Source organism: Colossoma macropomum, unplaced genomic scaffold, assembly GCF_904425465.1.
Source record: "Colossoma macropomum unplaced genomic scaffold, Colossoma_macropomum, whole genome shotgun sequence".
NCBI lineage: Eukaryota > Metazoa > Chordata > Actinopteri > Characiformes > Serrasalmidae > Colossoma > Colossoma macropomum.
This window is the reverse complement of record NW_023494810.1, coordinates 11,315,961-11,342,092: the sequence shown is the minus strand read 5'-3', so window position 1 is coordinate 11,342,092 and position 26,132 is coordinate 11,315,961. Positions and strand designations below refer to the sequence as shown.

At 36.9% G+C, this 26,132-nt stretch overlaps 1 protein-coding gene across 1 annotated transcript in view; it reads left to right on the top strand.

The window, feature by feature from the left end:
- stab1 (stabilin 1) overlaps positions 1-26,132 on the top strand; it is an 89,594-nt gene that overhangs the window by 19,552 nt on the left and 43,910 nt on the right. The window contains exons 15-35 of the mRNA XM_036559229.1: positions 541-654; positions 743-796; positions 1,179-1,259; positions 1,353-1,511; positions 1,648-1,710; positions 2,806-2,901; positions 4,442-4,528; positions 4,609-4,720; positions 6,247-6,433; positions 9,561-9,654; positions 9,887-10,045; positions 12,416-12,511; positions 14,614-14,709; positions 15,927-15,974; positions 16,084-16,211; positions 16,308-16,416; positions 16,510-16,587; positions 19,449-19,550; positions 23,416-23,520; positions 23,614-23,748; positions 24,815-24,943. Of these exons, the coding sequence (XP_036415122.1) occupies positions 541-654; positions 743-796; positions 1,179-1,259; positions 1,353-1,511; positions 1,648-1,710; positions 2,806-2,901; positions 4,442-4,528; positions 4,609-4,720; positions 6,247-6,433; positions 9,561-9,654; positions 9,887-10,045; positions 12,416-12,511; positions 14,614-14,709; positions 15,927-15,974; positions 16,084-16,211; positions 16,308-16,416; positions 16,510-16,587; positions 19,449-19,550; positions 23,416-23,520; positions 23,614-23,748; positions 24,815-24,943 (2,232 nt within the window). The remainder of the gene's footprint in view (positions 1-540; positions 655-742; positions 797-1,178; positions 1,260-1,352; positions 1,512-1,647; positions 1,711-2,805; positions 2,902-4,441; positions 4,529-4,608; positions 4,721-6,246; positions 6,434-9,560; positions 9,655-9,886; positions 10,046-12,415; positions 12,512-14,613; positions 14,710-15,926; positions 15,975-16,083; positions 16,212-16,307; positions 16,417-16,509; positions 16,588-19,448; positions 19,551-23,415; positions 23,521-23,613; positions 23,749-24,814; positions 24,944-26,132) is intronic.

Below are 26,132 nucleotides of genomic sequence, written 5' to 3'. Positions count from 1 at the left end.
TGATTTTCAAAGATTTATCCTTACAATAACAGATTGTCAGTCGTCACACCAGTAACACCAGTATACAATAATGAAATAAAATAAAAAAACAGATTACAGATTACCCTGATTGCAGTGGGTAAAACTGAAAAAAGAAAGATTCCTGATTGCAATTAAAAAAGAAAAAAAAGAATTTTTATTTATTTATTTTTTAATTAATAATATTCACACATACATATTTTCTAAGCTGCTTATCCTTCTGGGTTTCGAGAAATTAATAATAAATAAATACAAAAAGAAAAAAGAGGCTATGACGATGTAAGCTGCAGACACCACAAAACTGAGAAGTAAAGAAAACCCACTGTACCACTGTTGTACTCCTAGTTTTGAAAGCCTTATTTTAAATGTGAAAATATTTTTTGCTATCACATTTATTTATTCCAACTTGTTCACCAGCTTTATTAAAGCTAAATATAACCATCATGTATCATGTATGCGAGAATGTCTTCATGATCATGCTGTTATATCTTTGCCATATCACCCACCCCTACGTTATTATAGAACTGCGGAGCTCCAATGCCACTCAAGGGTCCAGGACCACTCACAGTGTTCATCCCAACCAATAAAGCAGTTGACAGATTCAGAGATGGCAGTGTCATATACATGCTGAATGATGTAAGTAATCTCTTAAATCTATAACATCCAAAACGTTCAGTCATGTTCAATTTATGACAAATTCTACATGCATGTCTGTCTCCTGAAGGCCAAGCACAAACTCCAGGAGCTTCTGAAGCACCACATGTTCTCCCAGGCGGCTGTAAGTTTCTCTTTGTATTTTTTAAAGACATTGTTACACAAAGAGTTGTGTTTTCTAACATTTTGTCACAGTCATTTCTAAACCTAACTTTTTTTCCAATTTTTTCAATTTTAAAAATGCCAGCCATCTTTTACGCTGTGTGAGCGTTTCATGCTCAATAGAAATTGTCCAAAATTACTTTTTATGACTTAAATTTAACAGAATTTTTAAGCAGTTTTGGACCATTTCTGTTGGTCCATTCATCGTGATTTGTTCACATGATGTAAAAGGCAGCTGACATTTTCAAATTATGTATAATATACAAATGTATGACACAGATTTGATGACAGCAGTGATATATAGGCTAACACAGAGTGTTCAAACAGCTACATATGTCTCATAGGTTACAGTGGACCAGCTGGCCAGCATGAGTGAGATTCAGACAATGGCGCGTCAGGCCATACTAATCAATGTCACTGGTGATGTAAGTGTCTGTGTCAGTTTTTTGCTGGTCTTGATGAGTTTCAGGTGATTTTCTGTGAGGTCCTCTACTGCTTTTCTCTTCCTTTGCCTGCAGGGACGAGTGCTTCTTGGTGAAAAAGGAATACCTCTCGAATCAAAGGATATAGTTGCGTCAAACGGCATCATTCACTTGATTGATGGAGTTCTGGTGCCTCCTTCCATCCTTCCAATCATGCCACATCGCTGTGACGTTAACGAGAGCACCATCATCATGGTATGTAGGACAATTTCAGATCACATTGCCTCAGTCATAGCTAAACCTTGTTGTGGTAACTTTTCTTGAGCTCATGAGCTCATTCCTTACATTAGACCCTTTGAAGCTATATCTACCTTTTTTCTTTTTTTTGCAGAGTCTGTGTGTGTCATGCCCCCACATTTCTGAGACACAGTGTCCACCAGGAAGCATAGAAGTGGTATATTATGATATACAAGCTTTTGCTCTCTCTCTCTATTGACTGTGTTAAAGGGGATTTTTTCTAAATTTCTGCATAATTATAACTGGTAAGAGGTAAAGTAAGTCAGAGAGTGGTTTGATTTAAAGTGCTCCAAACTCACAGAGTCACAGTGATGGTGACAAAAACCAGACATCTAAACCATTTAATGCTTCCAAAAGCTCCCTCATGGAAATTTTAAAGGAATGCTTTGGCCTAAAATGTATGTATGTATTTTTAATATGTTCATGACAGAGAGATACATGCAGGACACTGTAAGGCAAATTAGTCCCCTAAGAAAACATATCTTTCAGGATTTACCACTATTTTACCATCATCAACATTGCATATAAAACACTTGTGTAGGTTCACTGGTTGTTTTGGATAGTAAATAAAATATTTGTGTTGTTATCATGGTGACCCCTGGTTCCTGTCACCACCACTGTAAAGAAACCTGAGTCTCTACAATCAACCATTTCACGCCAAGCCACTCTGTATGACTTTGTTTACATATAAATGATTAAACAACGTACACATTTTGAAATACACACTTAAATAGTTTAGCCCCGTCCAGTTATTAGAGTTGATGATGTCAGCCAGTGATTAAACATTGTGCTGTTCCTGTCTGTCGGGAAGCAATGGATCATTGCTGCCTACCAAAAGATCCACTCATCCGAAAAGAGTGGCTGAAGTTTATTTCTGCTGACAGCACTGAGGATTTTAGTCTGGGCCCACCAGTTCGTTCTACATTTCCGCCTGGACTGATTTAATGTTCTCAGAAGTAATTTACATATATCAGGTTTTAAGGCACAGCAACAAAAAACAGCCTGTTTAATTTTGTGGTTTAAAAAGAGGTTTGTAAACATTATATGTAGACTTTAGAGGGGAAGAATTTAGGCTCATTAAATGTAAGTGGTAGGAATGAATTTACTTCATGTATTTCAGAGTAATGCGTATATCATAATGCAATTAGATCACTGCAGTTTAGTTATAATTAATACTTAAAAGTCATGGTAATTAATTGTTGACCACTGTTAAGTGTATGTAACAGCATTTGTGTCATTTCTGTTGTATTAGCCCCAGGTTGTTAAAGACTGCCTGCTTTCTCGTGATCAGCAGAGTGATTTTCCGACAGTAGCAGGCTGCGCCAAATACTGCAACGTAACACGAACGGTAGGAAAATGTCTTATTGGAATTTTCTGAAATGTGCACTGTTAGAAATAAAAGTTCTGTGTGGGCACATTTTTCATTCGTCAAGGTAAAAACTATGAGAGTGTTCCCTCAAAGGTACAACAGTGGTTTGAAGGTCCAATTGTGAACCTTAAATCAGTTTTTCCAGGTGAAAAGTATGTATTTCTATCTTTTCATAATCTAATGTTTTAAAACAGATCAATAAAATAAAAAGCCTGGAGACGAGACGGGGTGTGTGGAGTCAATACAACTTACAATTATGTTCCCTGACTAAAGGTACTGATATGTACCCTTGAGGGTACCACCCCAGTGACAAGAGGGGTTTACTACCTCTATTTTTGAGTGTGTGCATTGTGCCTCAAAAATGTTGTACCAGGGAAGTTAAAATAATGTTTTTCTGTATAACAATTTTTTATAAAAAGAAAGATAAAAAAACCACCATGCTGTGTCACCTGTAGCATGCAGCAAAGATAATTATGACTTCATCGTTGATGATACATTTGATGAAAAATATAAATTACTAATTGTTTTTGGCTTGAAAGTTTTGAAGTCTAGAGATTTGAAGTACAGAGATTTGCTGAGATGTTTAAAAAGACTGACATTATTAGCGGCAACTGGCATAACCGTATGAGTGTTGGCTCTGTCTTCAGGGGATCACTCGCTAACGAGGGCATCTGTTAGCTCAGGGGTCGGCAACATGCAGCTCTTTTACAGCAGAGCTAGATTTTAGATAAAAATAAAATAATCCTCCTTTGCAGTAAAATAAAGCTCTGCTGATCGTTTAACACAGTTTTAACAATAAATGGTCTTAAACGCTTTAACCCTGAAGGTTGGCGTGCAGACTGTTGGTCACTACAGCAACACAAATAACAGTCTCGCCTGACTAATAGCTAACGAAAAGGCAAAGAGAAAGACGAAAAACTGTCAAACACTAAAAAGTCGCGAGGCTGAAGTCAGTTTCTTATTCGCCAGCTTCTTGTTCAAATTTTCCCGTTCCACCTTAAATGGTGCAGCAGTTACATTCTGGCACCTCAGGCACCATTTAAGGTGGAACAAGAAAATTTAAACAAGAAGCTGGCGAATAAGAAACTGACTTCAGCCTCTTAAAAATCAAACTTTTGTGGAAAGGTTTCCTGCTGGAGATGCGAGCAGAGCAAAGTAAGTCTGTCCATGTAAGCTTCACGTGTCTCAAAGAAAGCATGTGCTAACCTTCACCCTTGCTTGGTAGATACAGGGAGGCCTCACTAGGAGTGGAACTAGACACAACTAAATTAAAAATAATACTACTAGTAATGACTGGATTACATTATTAATCACATCTGAGTTATATATTTACATTCCGTATCGACAGGTTTGATTCTGCTTTTTTGACTTTTTTCTATTTTTTTCAATGACAAGAATAAACGAAAACAAAGTTTTGAGGGGGCTATGAGCTGTGAGTGGGAAATAATTAATATATAGTCTGTTTGTCTGTTAATATGGTAAATAATCAGATGAATATTATGGCTGATTTGTCTTTCAGAGGACGGAGTGCTGTAGGGGTTTCTACGGGCCGGACTGTAAACCCTGTATTGGAGGTTTCCAACACCCGTGCTATGATAAAGGCACTGTGAGTACAAAAGTCTTTGCTTATAAAATAAAGAGTACGAAGAAATAAAGGCTCCTCCTCATATCTGATTTTGCTGACAGTGTTCTGATGGCATTAACGGGGACGGCACATGCAAGTGTAATCCGGGCTTCAAGGGCATTGGCTGCCACATCTGTACAGACTCTAAAAAACATGGAGAAAACTGCAATGAAGGTGAGAGTCTGATATGTCTTAAATGTGTCCAACACACAGTGTGTCTTTTTCAATATTTCTCATGTTAAATTTTTGTTTAAACTGAGGGGCTAAAAACTTATTTTTTTAATAATTAAGCTGAAAGACAGCAGGCTAAACAGGCTAAAAGATAGCTAACAGGCTAAACTGCTGCCCCATTAATATTCAATGTTAGGTGAAGTATTTACTGAATGATTTACTGTTAAAAAGCAAATTAAAAAGTGAAGAATATTCCCTGCTGAAAAAAACCTGTATTGGTTTATGCTACCCTGCTGCTGGTTTACCTGGTCACTCAGCATGGTCCAGCAAGGTCCCCAGCAAGGTCGCAAGGCCGCAGACCCAGTGACGGGGAACCCTCTGTCCTTAAATGAACTACATCTCTTGGTGGAAGAATTTTTTTTGCGATTGCTGAGTAATCTAATTAATAAACCTTATTAATTTATTGAAAGTATGTGTATTTTATCATACTTTATATCGTTGACATTTTGTTAAGGCAATAAACCTTATGAGTCAATGTGTCAGAGTGGTTTTCCTCAGGTAAAGGGGTTTTATTCTGCATGGCTTTATAATACAGTCACAGTAATACACAACCAGGTTTATTTGTATGGTTCTATTTATAGCATGGGATTAATAGGTAATATGCTGGGGTTTATTTCAATGGTACCTTTAATAACACAAGATTTACAGAAATTAACCTAATTAATTTACTGAAAATTTGTGTATTTTATCATTTTATATTGGCATTTTGTAAAAGCAATAAACATTATGAGGCATCAGAGTGATTTTTCCACAGGTAAAGGATTTTATTCTGTTTGGTATTGTGATACATTCACAGTAATGCACAGTCTCTCGTGTTATTGCTTTATGTAAATATAATGCTCTACAATTGTATAGGTTTCAGCTAATTAGCAGGGAGCTGTAAAAAATGAAGCAATGTTAGATGTTGAATTTTGAACAGAGCTGTAAATGATTCTATAATGATAAAGCTGAAAAACACCCAGAATGCCTTGCAAATCTCAAGGCAGATTCGATAAGAAATAACTATAAATAGATATTCACGGTGTGTTATTTATTCGTGTTTCCCACCCCAAAAAAAACAAACAAAAAAAAAAAACCCTTTGAACTATTGAATAAAACATCTTCAAATATCTCTTGGTGTCTGGCTTAGTATTTCAACATGCGCTGTATTTTAGATATAATTTAATAAAAGAACAGAAATTATTATGATGAGTGATTCCAACCTTTTCAACAGGTTTTTCCTAAACGCTAAATCCTATTCTGTTTGTTTCTGATCGCAGTTTTTAATTCCAGTATGTTTAGTTGTTCCGCCATCACAGCTGCTGTGGGCTTAGTGGGTTTAGTGCGCTTAGTGGGGAATGATTGATGACGGGCTGGTGGTCCTGCATAGTGTGATCATGTGTTTCATGGCATCAAAGCCTCCCCAGAACTATTCCTTTTAAAAAACAGGTTTTTAATGTTTGTGATAATTTGTTTGTGTGTTCATGCAGATTGCCGTTGTGTCCATGGGGTGTGTGACAACAGGCCCGGCAGTCTGGGGGCCTGCCGCAGGGACTCCTGTCTCCCGGGGTACTCCGGGGAGCTCTGTGATCAAGCAGCCACGCCCTGTGACTCAGACGGAGCTTTCAAACACTGCCACATCAATGCCCACTGCACCTATATCGACGACCAAACCATGTCAGTTCTGTTGTTTTTTACAATGTTTTTTTACACCAATTTTACAGTATCATACTCAGATGTCATGAACACAGTACAATCCAAATGTTTTTTAATAGACAGCAGAGAATAAGTCAGTAATAAAAGAAGAGTCTAACCAAATGTCTGCAGCAGTAGTGTAACTGATTCTTAATTAGTTTAGCTCCAGGTTTTATTACTGCTCTAATCAGATCCACCTGATTCCCCCTTTCAGACGCTCCTGAAGGCTTTATGAATGCAATCAACTGTGTTACATTAGCAGTGTGGGAGGAATTATCAACTGCTGAAAAAAAGGCATTGTTATCAAGAGTACGAAGGCTTTCTTTTATAGCATGGGATTAATATAGCCTGGGCTTATTTCTATGGTGCACTTTATAGCACTGGATTAATACAGCCTGGACTTATTTCTATGGTACATTTTATAGCACAGGAATAATATAGCCTGGGTTTAATTCTATGATATGTCTATGATAGATTATATGATTTGTTTGCACAGGATTAATATAAACTGGGTTTATTTCTATGGTATGTTTTTTAGTGCAAGATGAATATATTTATGTTTATGTTTATTTCTATGATACATTTTATAGCACAGGATTAATGTAACCTGGTGTTTTTTCTGGGGTTTGTTTCATAGCACTGGATTAATACACCGTCCAGGCATAACAGTAAGACCACCTCCTTGTTTCTATGCTCATTGTCCATTTTATCAGCTCCACTTACTATATAGGTGCACTTTGTAGTTCTACAATTACAGACTGTAGTCCATCTGTTTCTCTGCATACTTTGTTAGCCCCCTTTTACCCTGTTCTTCGGTGGTCAGGACCCCCATGGACCCTCACAGAGCAGGTACTATTTGGGTGGCGGATCATTCTCGGCACTGCAGTAACATTGATGTGGTTGTGGTGTGTTAGTGTGTGTTGCACTGGTGTGAGTGGATCAGACACAGCAGTGCTGCTGGAGTTTTTAAACACCTCAGTGTTACTGCTGGACTGAGAATAGTCCACCAACCAAAAATATCCAGCCAACAGTGTCCTGTGGGCAGCTTCCTGTGACCACTGATGAAGGACTAGAGGATGACCAACACAAACTGTTCTGACACACATGAGCTGCTGTCTCTGACTTTATATCTACAAGGTGGACCAACAAGGTAGGGGTGTCTAATAGAGTGGACAGTGAGTGTTTAAAAACTCCAGCAGCACTGCTGTGTCTGATCCACTCGCACCAGCCCAACACACACTAACACACCACCACCACGTCAGTGTTACTGCAGTGCTGAGAATGATCCACCACCCAAATAGTACCTGCTCTGTGAGGGTCCATGGGGGTCCTGACCACTGAAAAATAGGGTAAAAGGGGGCTAACAAAGTATGCAGAGAAACAGATGGACTACAGTCTGTAATTGTAGAACTACAAAGTGCACCTATATAGTAAGTGGAGCTGATAAAATGGACAACGAGCATAAAAACAAGGAGGTGGTCATAATGTTATGCCTGATCGGTGTATACCCTGGGGTAACTTCTGCAGTTCTTTTTATAGCATGGGATTAATATAACCTGGGATTTTTTCCTTGATTTGTTTTATAGCACAGGATTAATATAGTCTTGATTTAGTACATAAAAGCTGCTGAAATTCATAATAAACATGTGTTGTTGCCACATAAACCTCTATTGCAAGATATTTTTAAAGCTGAAAAAACATGTACCTATCTATGCTCAACTCATAAATGTGGTCCTACATAGCAACTGTTGCCAGGGTGGACAGACTTTCAGATCAGTGGCAGTTTTTTTTTTTGTGTATGACTGAAGGATCTCACAGTTGTCACACTTTCCCAGTCTTGGCTCTGCCCTCTGATGTCCCCTCTTTAGTGCCGCCTTATCATTAGTGTTTTCACCTTAGTGTAGTTTTTTTTTCCTCCCTTCAGTGAGCGATTGCAAAGATTTTCTGTATTTCCCTCACTACAGTTCATAATATCATCAAACAATTCAGGGAAATCGGGAGACAGTCTGTGCATAAATGTGTAAAAACCGCAACTAAATGCCCGCGTCCTTCAACCCCTTATTAAAGATCAGCATGCTTTGACAAACTTTGACAAACCATTGTCAATAAACACAGTTCTTCGCTGCATCCAGAAATGCAAGTAAAGGCTGTGCTATGCACAGCAGGAACCACATGTCAAAAACATCCAGAGATGCTGCCTACTTCTCTGGGCTCAAGCTCATCTTAAATGTTGCACAGTGGAAAAAAGTATTGTGGTCTGACGAATCAACTTTTCAGATTGTTTATGGAAATAGTGGATGTCCTGTCCTCCAAAGGAGAAAAGGACCATCCAGATTGCTACCAGTATAATGTTCACAAAATGCCTGTGAAGGCACCATTAACGCTAAAAGATATATACATATTTTGGAGCGACATAAGCTGCCTTTTAGACGCCGTCTATTTCAGGGACGTTCATGCTGACATCAACATAACAAGCACAGCTGCGTAATCAGAGAGTGCGGGTGCTGGACTGGCCTTCCTGTTGTCCAGACCTGAAAAAGTGTGGTGCATTATGAGGCATAAAATATGACAGTGAAGATCCCATACAACTCCGCAGCACAAGATTTGCATAATGGAAGAATGGCAAAAATTTCTGCTTTCAAAACTGGATTGATGTCATCAGTCCCCAAGCGATTATTAAATGTTGTTATAAGGAAGGGTCATGTAACAGTGATAAACATGCTCTAACTTTTTTTGGAATTTGCTGCTGGCATTATATTTGTAATGAATGTATAGTCATAAAAGAAAATACAAAGGTTCATAAAGTAAAACCTCAAATTTTTCAATCTAATACAGATCAAACAGAATTATCTAATCACTGCTTTCTGTTGTTATTAGCATTTCACATACTGTTACTTTTTTGGAACTGATTTTTGTACAAAACTTCTCACCTGGCAACAGTCGTTACCAAACAAATGCACTTGTGGGTGAAGCATAAGTCACTTATAATATTGCTTCAATACATTTTCATATGTGTTTTGTATGTGGACAAAATTTCCCCACCTAAACATGTGGATGGTCCACAGTTTCCTTGAACAGTTGTATATTTAGCACTGTTGCTGTGCTACAGGTGTGTGTGTAATCCCGGATATGATGGGGATGGATACACCTGCGCTGAAGCTAACCTCTGCCTCAAACCTGACAGGGGAGGGTGCCACGTAAACGTGAGGCTGAATGTTATCTTGTTTCTATTCTTTTTCTCTTTCTAATATGTTTTGTTCTCTGTGTCTTGAATTATTAATACTTCCTCTACTATATCTGTTTCTATTGTTGAAGTTATTGCAGAACAGTTAAATCTTGGCAGTTCAGATTGGTTGCTCAACTTGCTATAGAAATTGCTGAGTAAATATCTGCCTCTGTCAGCACTTTCAGCAGATGGCTCATGTGTGTTTACAGGCCCAGTGTGTGTATGCAGGCCCCGGAAACGTGTCCTGCGTGTGCAATGAGGGATGGACGGGCGATGGCCTCTTGTGTGTGGAGGTCAATAACTGTTTGCTGGAGAGTCGTGGTGGCTGTCACGAGCATGCTGACTGCATACCCACTGAGCCAGGTCAGGTAATGGTCAAAAACATCTTCCTCTTTTTTTGGTCAAAGGGGCAAAAGATGCAAACAGTGTTAGAAAATGTTTGTCATATACACTACATTGCCAAAAGTATTCACTCACCCATCCAAATCAATGAATTCAGGTGTTCCAATCACTTCCATGGCCAAAGGTGTATAAAACCAAGCACCTAGGCATGCAGACTGCTTCTACAAACATTTGTGAAAGAATGGGTCGCTCTCAGGAGCTCAGTGAATTCCAGTGTGGAACCGTGATAGGATGCCGCCTGTGCAACAAGTCGTGAAATTTCCTCGCTACTAAATATTCCACAGTCAACTGTCAGTGGTATTATAACAAAGTGGAAGCAGTTGGGAACGACAGCAACTCAGCCACGAAGTGGTAGGCCACGTAAAATGACAGAGCGGGGTCGGCAGATGCTGAGGCGCATAGCTCGCAGGGGTCGCCAACTTTCTGCAGAGTCAATGCAGACCTCCAAACTTCATGTGGCCTTCAGATTAGCTCAAGAACAGTGTGTAGAGAGCTTCATGGAATGGGTTTCCATGGCCGAGCAGCTGCATCCAAGCCTTACATCACCAAGTGCAACGCAAAGCGTTGAATGCAGTGGTGTAAAGCACGGGAGTTGGGCTCGGCCCTTTAGTCTCAGTGAAAGGAACTCTTAATGCTTCAGCAGACCAAGAGATTTTGGACAATTTCATGCTCCCAACTTTGTGGGAACAGTTTGGGGACGGCCCCTTCCTGTTCCAACATGACTGCACACCAGTGCACAAAGCAAGATCCATAAAGACGAGTTTGATGTGGAAGAACTTGACTGGCCAGCACAGAATCCTGGCCTCAACCCAACAGAACACCTTTGGGATGAATTAGAGCGGAGACTGTGAGCCTGGTCTTCTCGTCCAGCATCAGTGTCTGACCTCACAAATGCGCTTCTGGAGGAATGGTCAAAAATTCCCATAAACACACTCCTAAACCTTGTGGAAAGCCTTCCCAGAAGAGTTGAAGCTGTTATAGCTGCAAAGGGTGGGGCGACATCATATTAAACCCTATGGATTAAGAATGGGATGTCACTCAAGTTCATATGCGTGTGAAGGCAGACGAGTGAATACTTTTGGCAATATAGTGTATATTCCTTTTATTACAGACAAATCAGGCTCACATTTTTGCCAGCTGTTTAATACAAAGAATGTAGAGATTTCTTCACTCATTTCAATGAGCTAGAATTGAGAAATAATTAATAAAAATGTACGCAATGCTTTTTTATTTACCACTCTGCTATGTAACATTGACATAACCATACCATGACCATGTCATGGTAGATGTCAAATGCTGTCATGAGTTATAATGACAAATTTTGTTCAGAAATATAAGTGTCATGTTATCATTGTTAATTTTCCCTAAAGATGTCATAATGTTTGATGTACACAGTGAACTTATCATGTGACATAAGCTATCATAAAATCAAACAATTGTCATGACAATGCATTTACATGCACTTATTAATCCAGCAACTACAGAAAATCAGGTTTTGTCAGTAATCCAATCAACACATTTACATGCACTTGAGTCATCAGATAATGGGGAAACTCCGGGTCTACATGAGTCAGGCAGTAATCAGATTTCTGCTTTGCAACCAGCCTGTAAACTCACAGAAGAAGACGTGACGTAAACGTAATGTAAAACTCAAATTAATGTAAAAGTTCTTGACATGGCTTTTTTTTTAAAAAAACATCACACCATTTTACCTGAAAGTATGAACATACATCATCTAGAATATGAAGAATATTTAAATCCTTTACTTCGTCAAGCATGTATTTGGTTTCAGCGTGGCTTCAAAAGTGTTTTGCTGCCATCTTGTGGCAACGCTGCTCGCTTATTTCCGGTACTGCGGTCTGTTTTGCACATGCACAGACTGAAAAATCCGAAAGAAATCAGAGTAAGAGTTTACATGCACTGAGAAATCTGATAACTGAGCTAAAATCCAGCTCTCTTTATCAGATTTCTTAATCAGATTTTTAGACCTTACTGCGATCTAAGAAATTGGAGTATGCTGTTTACGTGACCATTTGAATAATCAGATAACTGCAGAAATCTGATTATGATCAGAATATTGAGTACATGTAAACACACAGATGGTAACATGACACTGTTATGTTACTGAACAAAATCTGTCATGACAACTCATAACAGCATATCTGTCATGACATATTTCAATGCAGAAATAAGCAGGGTTCAGTTAAAGTGTTGCCAGTTTAACTTCTAAAGGATAAGAGGCTAAAGATTTTATCTCTAGCACTTCTGTAATCTCATTTTGATGTGGTGCACCATTATGGAGTTATCAGCTATGAATTACTCTGTTGTTGTTCCAGAATGAATGTGCCTGCAAGAAGGGTTACATGGGAGATGGCTTCATATGTCAGATTGTTAACCCCTGCTTGACAGATAATGGAGGCTGCCATGAGCTGGTTTGTAAATGTTTAACATGTTCACAAATGTCATTAGTGGCTACAACGTGCAATTAAGGCTCCTGAAGTACATAATTAAAAGAAATAATATTTAAAATATTAAAATTGAAACAATAAAGCCTTGAGAAACTCTGCTTTACTGTGAATTCACCACAGGTAAGGGGTGTTGTTGAGACCTGTAGAGCAATATAATAAAATGGAGCAAAACCACTTTTTGTGACAAGCCCTTACTTGTGGTAAAGTCATGCAAATTACATGTATGGTGACTATGGTGACATAATACAATATGATAATATACACAAATATTCAGTGCATGATTAAATAATGCAAATAAATTATTCATAATAATCACAATAATCGATTCCACCATGAAATGTAAGCTGTTAAGAGTAGACCATGTTTGCTAAGTGACATAACGGTGCAGGGGCGTGGCTAAAATAAGGCTCTGCCTTTGGATTAAAACTCTTTCTGTTTTGGTAATGACATAAAAAACATGAGGCATTTTTTAAATAGAATTTATTTATTTAAATTGAACTCATGATAAATCTAAATCTTTTAACTTCTCTTCAAAAGATCTTTAAAAAAACATTTAAAATAATTGCAAAAAAAAAGTATTTTTGTCACAAGTGCGAATTTAGAGGTTAGGATTTGGGACAGACATCTTCCAGTAGAAAGTACCCTATAAATAATGGTTGTGTATATATTTAGCTTATTACTATCTCTATTAATGCCTTGGGTTTAAATAGATCATGACATAATCCTTGCAAATATTTAAATTCTGAATATAAATTATTTTGTAAATTTTTTTCTATGGGACTGCAGTTTGAATTAATTCAGTTAAATAGTCTGTATATGTTTTTTTTATATTTGATTATATTGCCAGTTCATAAAACTTGCATAACTGGCTAGTCAACATGAATGAGGTACTAATGTACATAATTAATGATATAAGCCTAATTATGTATTAAAGTATTTATGACTTATGACATAATATTAGTTATTTAAAACCTTTATTCCATTCCTAACCATTTTTCTAGAGCACTTTAGATGAGATCTTTGTAAAGAAGCCGCTTGCTTTGACGTTTCTCTTCAGAATGTGACTTGACGTGAAATCACATCCTCCTACTGGCAGTGATTTGATTGACTGGATTGATTTGGGAATAAGAAAGACACGGCAGTGCTGCATGTATTGTGTTATCCGCTGCTTTTCTCCAGCACTGGACCGTTTTTAAGCTCTTGAAAAGAATTTTGAGTAGCGTGATCTGAAGAGAGCTTTATCTATGTTTTATAAATGGTAAAAGATGACAGAATGATGGACTCTTTGTAGCTGTATATTTGATTCAGCCCATTGTCTCTTATCTTAAGACCATAAAAGTAATTTCTTTAGCCTAAAAAATATTTTTGTTCCAGGCCAGTGTTCTACTTTTAATTTACAGATGCTGCTGGAGTATTTCTCTGTTGAGTTTCTGGAGAATATTTATAATTTATAAATTACAACTACATAATATAAGATCTATCCAAATAACAAAGGTTAGTTATAAATGGCTTGTAATCAATCAGTTACTGTACTTATTCAACAAATGTGTGTGTGCATTTTAATACAGGTGTATGTATGTATGAACATGGTTATAAATGGTTATTATTGCTTTACAAATTATGCTTAGCTACAGTACTGTTCAAATTGTAAGAGATAACCTTTCACTTACGTAATTTCCAGTCAAAATAGCTGTTACGTAGAAGTTCTTCAGAGAATAAATGCCTGTTACCCTTTACATTGTGTGTGAATTTCATGATGAATGGACCAAAATAAACGGCTCAAAATGACTTGGAAAAAATTCTGGTTCCAATGACTTACATTAAAAGTAAAGTATGTTTTTTCCTTCTCCTGTAAAGTTACCATTTTGGAGATACGAGGTTTTGTTCTGACAGCAGCAATACATACATATACATATATACATATTTATGTGTGTCTGTGTATATATATATATATATATACACACACAAACATTATCTGCTTGTACTTGAATCTGATGTTAAAGCTGAACGCACAGTAGGCCTGTAGTTTAACTGCTAACAGTGACACTAAATGTTTTTATTTATAGGCCGCGTGTTCGTTTAAAGGTAATGGAACACACAGCTGTATTTGTCGTGAAGGTTATAAAGGAGACGGCATCACGTGCTACAGCAACATACTTGTGGTAAGTTTCCTTCTGAAAGTAGAGGAACATTATTCAATGTAGCGATTGCAAATTAAACATCTAAAGTGTTACTGAAACTAAAAGATGAGACTACCTCCTCAGAAAAAATTAACAGGCTTGTCAACTTCAAAAAAACAGGTTTATATCTCCTTTCACACAAACTCTAACACTGTATTTGTTCTTATTTATTGTTATGCAGTTTAAAGGGCCCATATCATAGAAAACCAAATTTCCCTCTCTTTTTTTAATGGAGTTTGTAGTGTGTTAACGCCGTTAAAGTTTCAAAACATACACAGCTCAGTCCATACGTGGAAACAAAGCTACAGAAACAGCCTGTTTTGAGTGAATTATTTTGTGATGTCACAAAAACAAGGCATTTACATAACCATCTATTCAGCCTACAGCAGTTTAGCCTCGCCCATTCATGCTGGACTGCTTTTTGATTGAGCTTATTTACATATTTCAGTCTTATAGGCACAGCAACAAAAACAGACATTATATCAAATTATATAAAAATTAACTGCAACAGATTTTTATACATAAAACCACGTGATCATCAAGTGAACCTCTGGGGAAAAAATTAAAATGAATGATGTGCACCCTTTCATGAAATTATTTTTGGGTTTCTTTTTGTCAGCAATGTTGTTGCTAGTTTTGTTTCTTTCTGGTCTATATTGTGCAATCAATCAATCATTCAATCAATAAATAAATGGTAGTGGGGCGTAGGATAGTTACTCTGTGCTATGTACAACTTATCATCAAACTTTCATATACTGTAGAAATAAAAAACAAATAATTTACTTGATGTGGTAACAGGTAGTTTTATTCAATCTAAATCAATACACTGAATGAATGAATTTTTCAATCATTTTTGATAAATAAATAAAACTAGTTAATTTACCACAAAGCACGTTTTTTAGGTTGAACTGACAAACCATTTTTACAGTGTACACTGTAAAAATGATCCAGCTTTAACATTTAAAAGGTAAGTAACTGGGATATCTTGAAATTTTTGAGTTCATTGAACTTAACATAAGAATAATTTGTCTTTTATATTTGTTAATTTATTATTTGGAGTTCAATAAGCTGAACATTTCAGGTTAACCTGTTTACTGACTTTTTTTTAAGCTTAAAGGCTGCATATTTTTACAGTATAAAATTACCAATAATAGTGGGCACTTTAATTTTATTAATTAGTTTATTTCATTTTTTTGCAGGCGCTGGATGAAAACGGGCTCTTCAGCGATTTTAACCGCTATCTACAGGTGTGTCTAATTTTGTTTTTTTTATTTTTGAATGAACCAGAGCTGAAACATCCATATTCTAACGCATATAAAACATCTGTTCTTTCTTCTTTAATGCTTTTATCTCCAGAGACACCCAGTGATCAGCGCTGACAGCAATGTGACCGCTTTAGTTCCCTTAAAGAAGGCTTTTAACAACCTGAGTGCTGCTGATGATGCATTTTATTTAGACTACTATCGGCTTCCTCACTTGCTCCAGTAAGCTCTAAAGAGATTATCATGGAGTGACCTGTCTGTAATGAGGGAGAAATCACTGTAAACTTGTCCACTTGTTTTTTTGTTTGTTCTGTTCAGAGCTCACTTTTTAGATGGTATTTATACTTTTGAAGACCTGAAGAAGCAAGTCAACAAAATGGTCCCAACTATAAGCAAGACAAAGTGGGAGGTCACTGATAAAGACGGGGTAACTTTCCCAAAACAATAAGCTGCAGCTGATCTGCATATTTACATTCCTCTATCACTGCATTGTGAATGAGTCAGTGTTGTTTCTTTTCAGGAGCTTAAAGTTGGAAATGCTGTCATTATTACACCAGATATCAAGGCAATCAATGGCTACATTCACGTCATCAGCACAGTAAGTGCTCTATTATTATTCACAATAATGTCTCCCCTTTAGTCTTTAGTACGCTCTTAAAAAACATGGTTCTTTGAGGGGTTTATTTGAAAAGGGTTCTATATAGCACCAAAAAAGCTTCACTCTTAAAAAAGATGATGCTTCAAGGGTTCTTTAGTAAAGAAAATGGTTCTATATAGAATATAGATATATATATATAGAACCATCAACACTCAAAGAACCCTTTGCATGATTGAAGCGTTCTCCATATTGATGGAGAATGTGCTGAAAACGATTCTATATAGAACCTTTTTTAAAATGGTTTCATAGTACCAAAAGGGTGTTTCTATTGTTATGGTGTCAAGCCTGTAACGACAGAAGAACCTGTTTGGGTGTTATGTAGAACCCTTTTCAAAGAGGTTCTATATAGAATCGTCTGTAGCACATAAATGCACATTCTCCATCAATCCGAAGAACAATGTAATGATACACAAACCCCTTTAATCATGGAAAGGGTTCTTTGAGTGTTCATGGTTCTAGATAGAACACTTTACTAAAGAACCACTGAAGAACCATCTTTTTTACATGTGTTGTAACAATAGAAGAACGCTTTTTGGAGCTATGTAGGACCCTTTTCAAAAAAGTTCTATTTAGAACCATCTACAGCACATTCTCTATCATCCTGCAGAACATTATAATCATGCAAAGAGTTCTTTGAGTTTTTTATTTTCTTTACTAAAGAACCATTGAAGAACCATCTTTTTTACAAGTGTTGTAACAATAAAAGAACCATTTTTGGAGCTATGTAGAACCCATTTCAAAAAGGTTCTATTTAGAACCATCTACAGCACATTCTTCATCAATCTGAAGAATGTTATAATCATGCAAATGGTTCTTCAAGTGTTCATGGTTCAAAACAGAACCTTTTTCTTTACTAAAGAACCTCTGAAGAACCATGTTTTTAAAAGTTTGTGTGGGTTTATGTGCCAAGAATAGTCAGAATTCATTTTATGTCCATTTTCCAATCTCTCTTTACCCCTTAGAACTACACAGGCTGTTTTTTGTTATTGTACCTTTAAGACTGATATATGTAGCTCCCGAGTGGCGCAACCGTCTAAGCGTTGGCCCTATCATCAGGAGATTGCAAGTTCGATCCCTGGTGATGCTACAGCCATCCGTGGCCGGGAGTGCGAGAGAGCACAATTGGCCTCGCTCTCTCTGGGTGGGTGGGATGGCTGCCCTTCTCCCCCCATCACTCACTGACGTAACAGATCTGGCGGTTGGCGCTTTCCTCCGAGCGCGTTTGGCTGTCCAGTGACGTTGCGTGAGCGGCAGCTCGACAAGAAGCGGTGACGCTTCACAGGTCTCGGAGGAAGCCTGTGTTAGCTTTCACCCTCCTAGCGTTGATAGCATCGTGTGACTGGGGGAGTCCTAACTAACGGGGTGGAATTGGAGACGACTAAATTGGGGAGAAAATCGGGTAAAAATAAAAAATAAAAAAAAAACAACAACAAAAAAAAGACTGATATATGTAAATAAGCTCTGTTCCGATTAGGTGTCCTGCTCTATGCCAAAACACTAATTACAAGTTCCGTATGTATGGGGCGGGGCTAAACTGACTATGCAAGCATATGTAATTGAGTCTGATTTTGTGACATCACAAAAACATTGGATTTTAAACAGGTTGTTTTTGCCACTAATTATCCAAAGATGGACTGCGGAGTCAACAGTCTGGTTTTACATCTTCAATAATGTTTACATAACACAGTAAATCTGTTATTTAAAAAAGTTTTCTATCATGATTAGTCTTTAACGGTAGTCAGAAATGACACTTAAGTAAAAGTAGAAAAACATCAATGGGCCTCATTCACCAATATCTTCCTAAGTATTTGTTAAGTTTGTTCTTGAGAAAGGGCCTAATAAAAAGTCTACATCCGATTCACATTGTGTTCTTAAACCACAGAAACTGTTCACACCTTTGTGCTCTTGAGCGAGTGTAGATTTGTTCCTACCTAAGAACAAATCCCAGATAAGAAAATATTGGTGAATGTCAGAATCTTCGTAAAAACTGCGTAAGTGGGTTTTAAGAAGCAATATCTCCTTGAGAATGGTTGGTGAATGAGGTCCAATGTTTTAAAAGTCTCTAAATTGAACGGTACTTGAGTAAAAGAGTGAAAAATGTATCTGCTTTCAGAAATACTGAAGTACTGAATGTAATCTGTTGGCTAAAATTTAAACCCAATATTATATTAAACAAACCAGAAAGAGCTTCACTTTAAAACAACACAGTTTGGTCTCAGACACATAATTGCATGCTCTCTCTGGAAATTAAGTAAGCTTAAATTAGTAAATAAACAGAATTAGAAGGCGTTAGCTTCGTAGCTGCTTTTCAAACTAGTGTTAGCTAACGGTTTTAATATCAGCTACAAAGCTGTTGTCTTTTAATTCTGTCTATTTACTTGTTTAACCTTTTTATTATTTCGTATAGACTAGCTTAAGCTGAATTGACTGAAAACTGACTGGTAAATTACCAATTAACTAGCCAGCAAAAAATTCTTATCAATTACCAGCACTGACTATATTAATAATTAGGCTAGTTGTTTGCTAGCAGGTTAGTAGCATTAGTTGAATTAGCATACCTCACGTTTAAACCAAGATATATTTGACTGTTTTTGATGACATTTTCTAACAGTTCTAGGGTTTGCAGTACTGGCGATGCATTTTTAGCAAGATTGTGTCCGGTACAGTGTACATTCATCTTTGTTACTTTATTGTTACTGTGATTTTTTGTAAAAAACCCTTTATGTTCTAGATTATGAGTATAAAATCCTTTCCTAAATGAATATTTGTACTGAAGTGAAGCTGAATGTATTGTGTGTCAGGTTCTGAAACCCCCTGTTTCGGACTTCCCCCCGGTACCCCCTGAACTGATGGAGGCCCTGGATGACAACCCATCATTCAGCCTGTTCAGACAAGCTGCTCTGGTAAATCCGGACTAACCCCTATACAGCACTTTAATAGTTAATCATTCGCAGATCTGAGGCGCTCGTCCTGGAGTTCCAAAGTGAGGCCAATTTTAGTGTTTTTCCTACACTCTTAATTCAGGTTATGAAGTGCTTGATAATCAGATGATGAGTTGGATCAGGTGGGTTAAAACACTGAGTTCTTTAAAGTCCCCTTCACTCAGGCCCACCAAAACTGGTGTTTAATTTCTCTGTATTAGGAATAAAATGTAGTGGTATATTCATGAAGTACATACTACAATATACTTTTTGCTTTTATTGAGAGAAAAATTGGCAACACGTACTTTTAACATCTATTTAATTTTTAGAAAAACATCGCAGTCAGAACATAACCATACCATTTCTATATGTCTATATGTCCATTCATCATAAATACACACACAGACACACACATATATATATATATATTATGTATGTATGTACAATTTGGGTCCAAAAGTCTGAGAGCACAGGTGAAAATTCTTCATATTCATTACAAATTATCAGCATAAAAACTGGAGTGAAAAGTAGAATCTTCGAATATTCACATGATTTGCAGAATTTCTTAGTATTTGGTACAGTATGTCCCCCTTTTGCTTTAATGGCAGCATGCGCTCAAACTGGCACAGACTCCATAAGTTTGTGCAAAAGTCTGTGATGAGCAGATCAAATCACCTGAAAGTCTGAACTCTAGCATCACTGTAGCAGATAAGACAAAAAAACAACTCTTTAACATGGTCAATTCCACAAATTTGCTATAATTTGAATAATGACCTACAAATAATGCAGATTTTTAAAATATTTATTTTTCATTCTAAATGGCATACTTTTATTATTGTTCAAGATTCAACTTTCTATTGTTTATTTCCAGGTGTTAATGAAAAAATACCTGATTTTCAGTGTGGTCTCAGACTGGACTCCACTGTATATCTTTAAAAAAACAGAGGCAATTTTGTCATATCAACAACACAATGTTGGTTTGCTTTTGCTGTTTTTACAAGTCATGATACATTTTTCTTGCCAAATTTAGTCATGTCCAATTCCTCTTGCTAGCTAGTAAGACTAGCTCACTCCTCCTCTGAGACTGAGCACTAATTGCCAGTTCTGTTACATCAACTAACAGATGTTGGTTAGCTTTGCTCTGAGTAATGTGGGGGAGAGGGGGGCAAGTTATGCTCCCTTGGGCACCTGATCACAGATGGCTGTGGCATCACAAGGATTGAATTCGCAAACTTTAAACCAGTTAAACTGTTGTGCCAGTCGCTGTTCTGAGTCAGTACTGTTGTCAGTACTTGCAGAGCACTAAACATGTGTTGAGGATGTTAATGATTACCTAATTAACTGGCAGATGTATTAAGGACTGTTTTTGAATTATACAAGAGAGATCAACTTGTTCGAGTAGCCCAACTTATTGATTCATAACTCCTCGTTTACATTTTGTTTTAACTAATAGAGCCAGAACTGTTAATAATGGAATATAGTGGAGATTAAACCACCCTTAATGCAGTTTACAGCATAATCATAAATAGGACGTTTAGCCACATGACACAGTGCTAAGCTAAGCTACAACTGGCTCTTTTTGTTGCTTCTGTTGAGTGTCGCTATAAGCTACCCTGATAGCGAACATATATCGGTCCGCTGGCTTCATAAGGTTGGCACCCCGCTGACTGTTTGCCACTCCTGGTCCACCATCGGACCACCCAGATTACTGTCCTGCATACAAGCATTAACTAGTTTTTAATCTCCTCAAACAGATTTTAAATGCACAGAGACTTTTATTTTAGAAAATAAACTTAGACAAATATTACAAACAACTGAGATAAAAAAAAATAATGACTAGGCCTGATATAAAATGATTTTATAGAAAATATTGTTGCTGACTCTGTGCTAAATTAAAATTATTTACTAAACTAATTTAGTATAACTAAAGGAAGGAAGGAGAAGTTGGTAAATTTGACTGTGAGGGAAAAATGAGTGATAAAAAGTGGAATTTTGTCTTTTATTCTGCTTAACCATAATTTGTGAAGCACTTTGGTTTTAAATGTGCGATATAAATAAAATTTACTTACTTACTTACTTACTTACTTAACCGCCGGTGGGCCGCCCAGAAAACGCTGATCAAAACGCCAGTGGGCCGCCAGCTTTGCCATTAGTGGGTCTACAGTGGTCCACTATCCTCTTGCTATCAGGGTATAGCCTACAGCTATGTTTGTCCGCTAACAGTTAGCATATGAAGTATGTCCCATGACAAAAATTTTTGAAAGCTGTGAGTTACCGACTTTATTTTCAGTTGTTTAAACTCTACATATGAACTTCAAGCTAGTCCCAGTCAGGCTGTATATCGCTGTTGTCAAAACAAAACCTCGTATCTCCATTTTTGTTTTTGTTTTTGAGTTTTTGACATAATTTGAAGTTACCTGTTGCCCTTTACATTGTATGTAAATTTCATGAAGAATGGACCAAAAGAAATGACCCAAAATGACTTGGAAAAAACGTCTGGTTCCATTGACTTACATTAAAAGTACAGTAGTTTTTTTCCTTCTCCTGTAAAGTTACCATTTTGGAGATACAAGGTTTTGTTCTGACAGCAGTGATATGTTTATTTTATGTTATATGTATGTGTATATTATTATGTTATATGTATATGTATATTAGCCACATGACAGAGTGCTAAGCTAGGCTACAACTAGCTCTGTTTGTTGCTTCTGTTGGGTGTCGCTATAAGCTATAGCCTTTAGCTGTGTTTGTTAGCTAACACTTAGCATATAAAATTAGTCCCATGCCAAAAAATCTTAAAAGCTGTGAGCTACTGACTTTATTTTCAGTTGTTTAAGCTCTATATATGAACTTCAAACTAGTCCCAGTCAGGCTGTATATGTTCATGTTTATATGTATATGTTTAGCCACATGGCACAGTGCTAAGTTAGGCTACAACTGGCTCTTTTTGTTGCTTTTTTTGAGTGTAGCTATTAGCTGTAGCCTACAACTGTGTTTGTTAGCTGAAGGTTAGCATATGATATTAGTCTCATGACAAAAAAGCTTTAACGCTGTGAGCTACTGACTTTATTTTGAGTTTGATAAACTCATACATATCAGTTTAAATTAGTTAAAATCATACATATGAACTTCAAGCTAGTCCTGGCTGTATATGTTTGTTAATTTGGGCTAATAATATATGGTAAATGTAAGTAGACCACATTACATTAGACTGCGTTTTTCATTCAGTAGAGCCTAAAGCCCTGCTGAAATAAAACACAGTGCTGTGTTTTATGTGTTTATGAGGCATGTCCATTATTTTAGGCTCACAGGGTAGCGACTACTTTGCATTCCTAGGATGTATCATAAAAAAGTAGAGATTGGGACCATTTCTCAGGAGGCTGTGAACAACAATAAAGTAAAGTAATTGCATAAGCTGCATTATAACAAGTAGAAGATTTGCTGGCAGCACAATATAGCCTGATCTTACTTTAGTAACCAATTTTTACAGTTCTTTATAGTTGTTTAAAGTATTACTACAAAAATGAATTCATTCTACTTTGCCTTTTTCAAATGTCAAACCACTGTTCTGCTAGTGCCTTAGCTTGTTTGCCAACCACAGAAAAAGAAAACGTGACACAAATCATATACTGTGTAAATAAAAATGATAGTTTTGCCACCCTTAACTCTTAACACACCTGATCCAACTTATTAACTAATTATCAACCCCTTAATGAGCTTGGTGAGGCATGGTAGAGCACCGAGAACACAATGCACAGGTCATGAGGGTGTCTTTAATTTGAGCCGGGCATCACTGTATCAACACCTGCTGCTCTTTCAAAATAAGCAGATGGTTTTCTTTGTTTTCTAGCTGTGTAATTTGTCCAAAATCATCCCTTCAAGAGATTACACCATCTTTGTTCCACACAACAAAGCTGTTCAGATGTACCTGGAGCAAGCAAATTTAACACAACTGGTAAGTCATCAAAGGAACTGTTTGTTTTAGGTGGTCTTCTCATGTATTTCTGTCGAGTAATGTTGTAAATTTGGTTTGTTTCTGTTCTAATAGGATGCCGATGTGGTGAAATATCATGTCATTCCAAAAGAACAGCTTTTTCCTGAACACTTGACTGATGGGACCTTGAAAAGTACACTTCTCGGGAATGCCTATCAAATCATGATTCATTTAAACAGTAAAAACGAGGTACGTTGTATCTTAGTACACCATTAGCATATAGTGCATATTTCCTTCAGTTGTTTTAGATGTTAAAGGGGAATGCCACAAATCTTTCCAAATTTCTGCATAATGAAACAGTTAACATGTAAACAGAGTCATTCAGAGTGGTTTGGTGTGAAATGCTCTGTTCTAGAGAAACTTACAGAGTCAGAATTGTTCACAGTGGTGGTGATAAGAACCAGATGTCCACCTCTAAAAGCTCCCTCACAGAAAGTTAGTACCTGAAATGGTTATGAATACACTGCCTGATGTGTGAAATATTGTTTTATGATGACCTACAGTGTATTTTTAAAATTCATTCATGGGAGGTACATGCCAGACATTAGGACAAATAGTGCCCAAAGAAAACTGACTGTTGTGGACTTACCATCGTTTTAGCATCACCACTATTACATATAAAAGCTCAGAGTGGGAATAAAGATGGTAGATGTTTGAAGGGTTTAGAAACCACTAGTTCTTTGGATCTTTATAGAGTTTGTGACACCTGGTTCCATTACTAACGCTGTAAAAAAATCTGTTTTTCTTCAAAACATCCCACATGAATAGTTCCTCTCTAGCCCTCCTATTATCTTTGGGGTCAATTTGACCCGATTCCATGTTTAATGTCTCTAAATAAATGACTGACATTTTTTGCTTCATATTTAATTACTTTTCCTAATTTAATGGGGACAAACATAAAATTAACATGATGATGTTGTCAATGTCCTGTACACTTTTTGCGTGCGTCAGCATTCTTTGGGGTCAGTTTGACCCCAGGCTGTTTTGGCTGTATTAAAAATAAAAAACGTCAACATTTTACACAGATTTGTTAGTATATTTGGGGATAACAGGAGGGCTAGTGAATTACACAAGACAGGATATTCTAAGGGAAGACAGATGGTCACCAGGAGTCGGAAAAACCTGACGGCACTTAATAATAATAATAATAATAATAATAATAATAATAATAATAAGTGAATTACACTGAAGTAAAAAAAAAATGGTGGAACTTTCCTTTATGAGAAATGACTGACCAACCTCCTCTCTCCTCCAGACACTGGTTAATGATGTGCCCTTGGACGGAAACTTCACTCAGACCAGGCACGGCACTATCATCAGCATCCCCCGTGTTTTACAGATACACAAAAACCACTGCAGCCAAGACGTGATTCTGAAAGTCTTAGTAAGTCTCACATTGGTCAATTTTTCATGCGAGAATATGTGAAAATATGGATGATTAAAAAAGATAAAATATAAAAGCATAGCTTTTCTTAATACAGCGGTTTTCTGAATTCACAGCTGATTATTGAAAATAAAGAAAATAAAGCCAAATAATCAACCAAGAGAAAAAGCTGTGATGTCTGTGAGGTCAGAAGCAAATGAGCATGATTTGGAGTGTTCAGTAAGCATTTGAGGCTAAAAGGTAGGGCAGAGAGGGCACAACCTAACATGTTTGGTTTTTGCTAAATAATTTTAAAAGTGTTTAAGCTATAATAATTTTAACGCTAGCAACCTACAAAACCTACAAATACAAACAATTTGTTTCATAGATGAAGAGATATATTCACCAAAATGAATGAGAAAAAATAACCACAACATATAGTATGTTTTTGATGAATCTATACATTAAAACGTCCAAAAATGGTTTCATTATTTACTTTGGTAGGCTTAGTAGTAACACTGCGTTCAACTAACCTTGCCATGTGGAGGCCGTACTTTAGCCTGGCTAACTCTCATTTATTATTTATATTCAGTGCTATATTGCAGCCAGCGAGAGGGAGATTAACGTACGTGAAATCTGTAACTTAAAAAAAACTTCTAATTAAAAGCGTTCCTTGATACAAAAATGATATGATGAATAATGATGCAAAAACAGACTTTACGGTGAATCTGAATAATCTGCTTTGAAAATGCACAAGGGACATTGTTATGGGAGCTTCAGAAGATGATCAAAGCACGTCCTGTGTTAACTATCTACATAAAATATCAATGTTACATTTTACCCCATTTCGGTTGTGCCCTTTCCTCCTCTACCCAGAGTATTTTTATTAAACAATCACTACTTTTCCACTGACACAAATAGAAAACAGCTCTGCATGTGTGAGACATTTAATGTGAAGAAAATTATAGAGAGAACTCAAATTTGGTGGTCAGATTTGGGTCTTGAGCGCTATAACAGGGTCAAAATATGCAAAGTTAGTTACGAGTAGGGATGCGTACTGAGTATTTGGTTAACCATTGGAATACTGAAATCAGATTTTCATTACATTTCATCACGGAAAGATGGACAGAATGTGTTGCCAAGGACGTGTTGTTGGTTTATGGACAGATAATCGAATATGAAGATTAGTCGGTATGCACATCCGTCATTG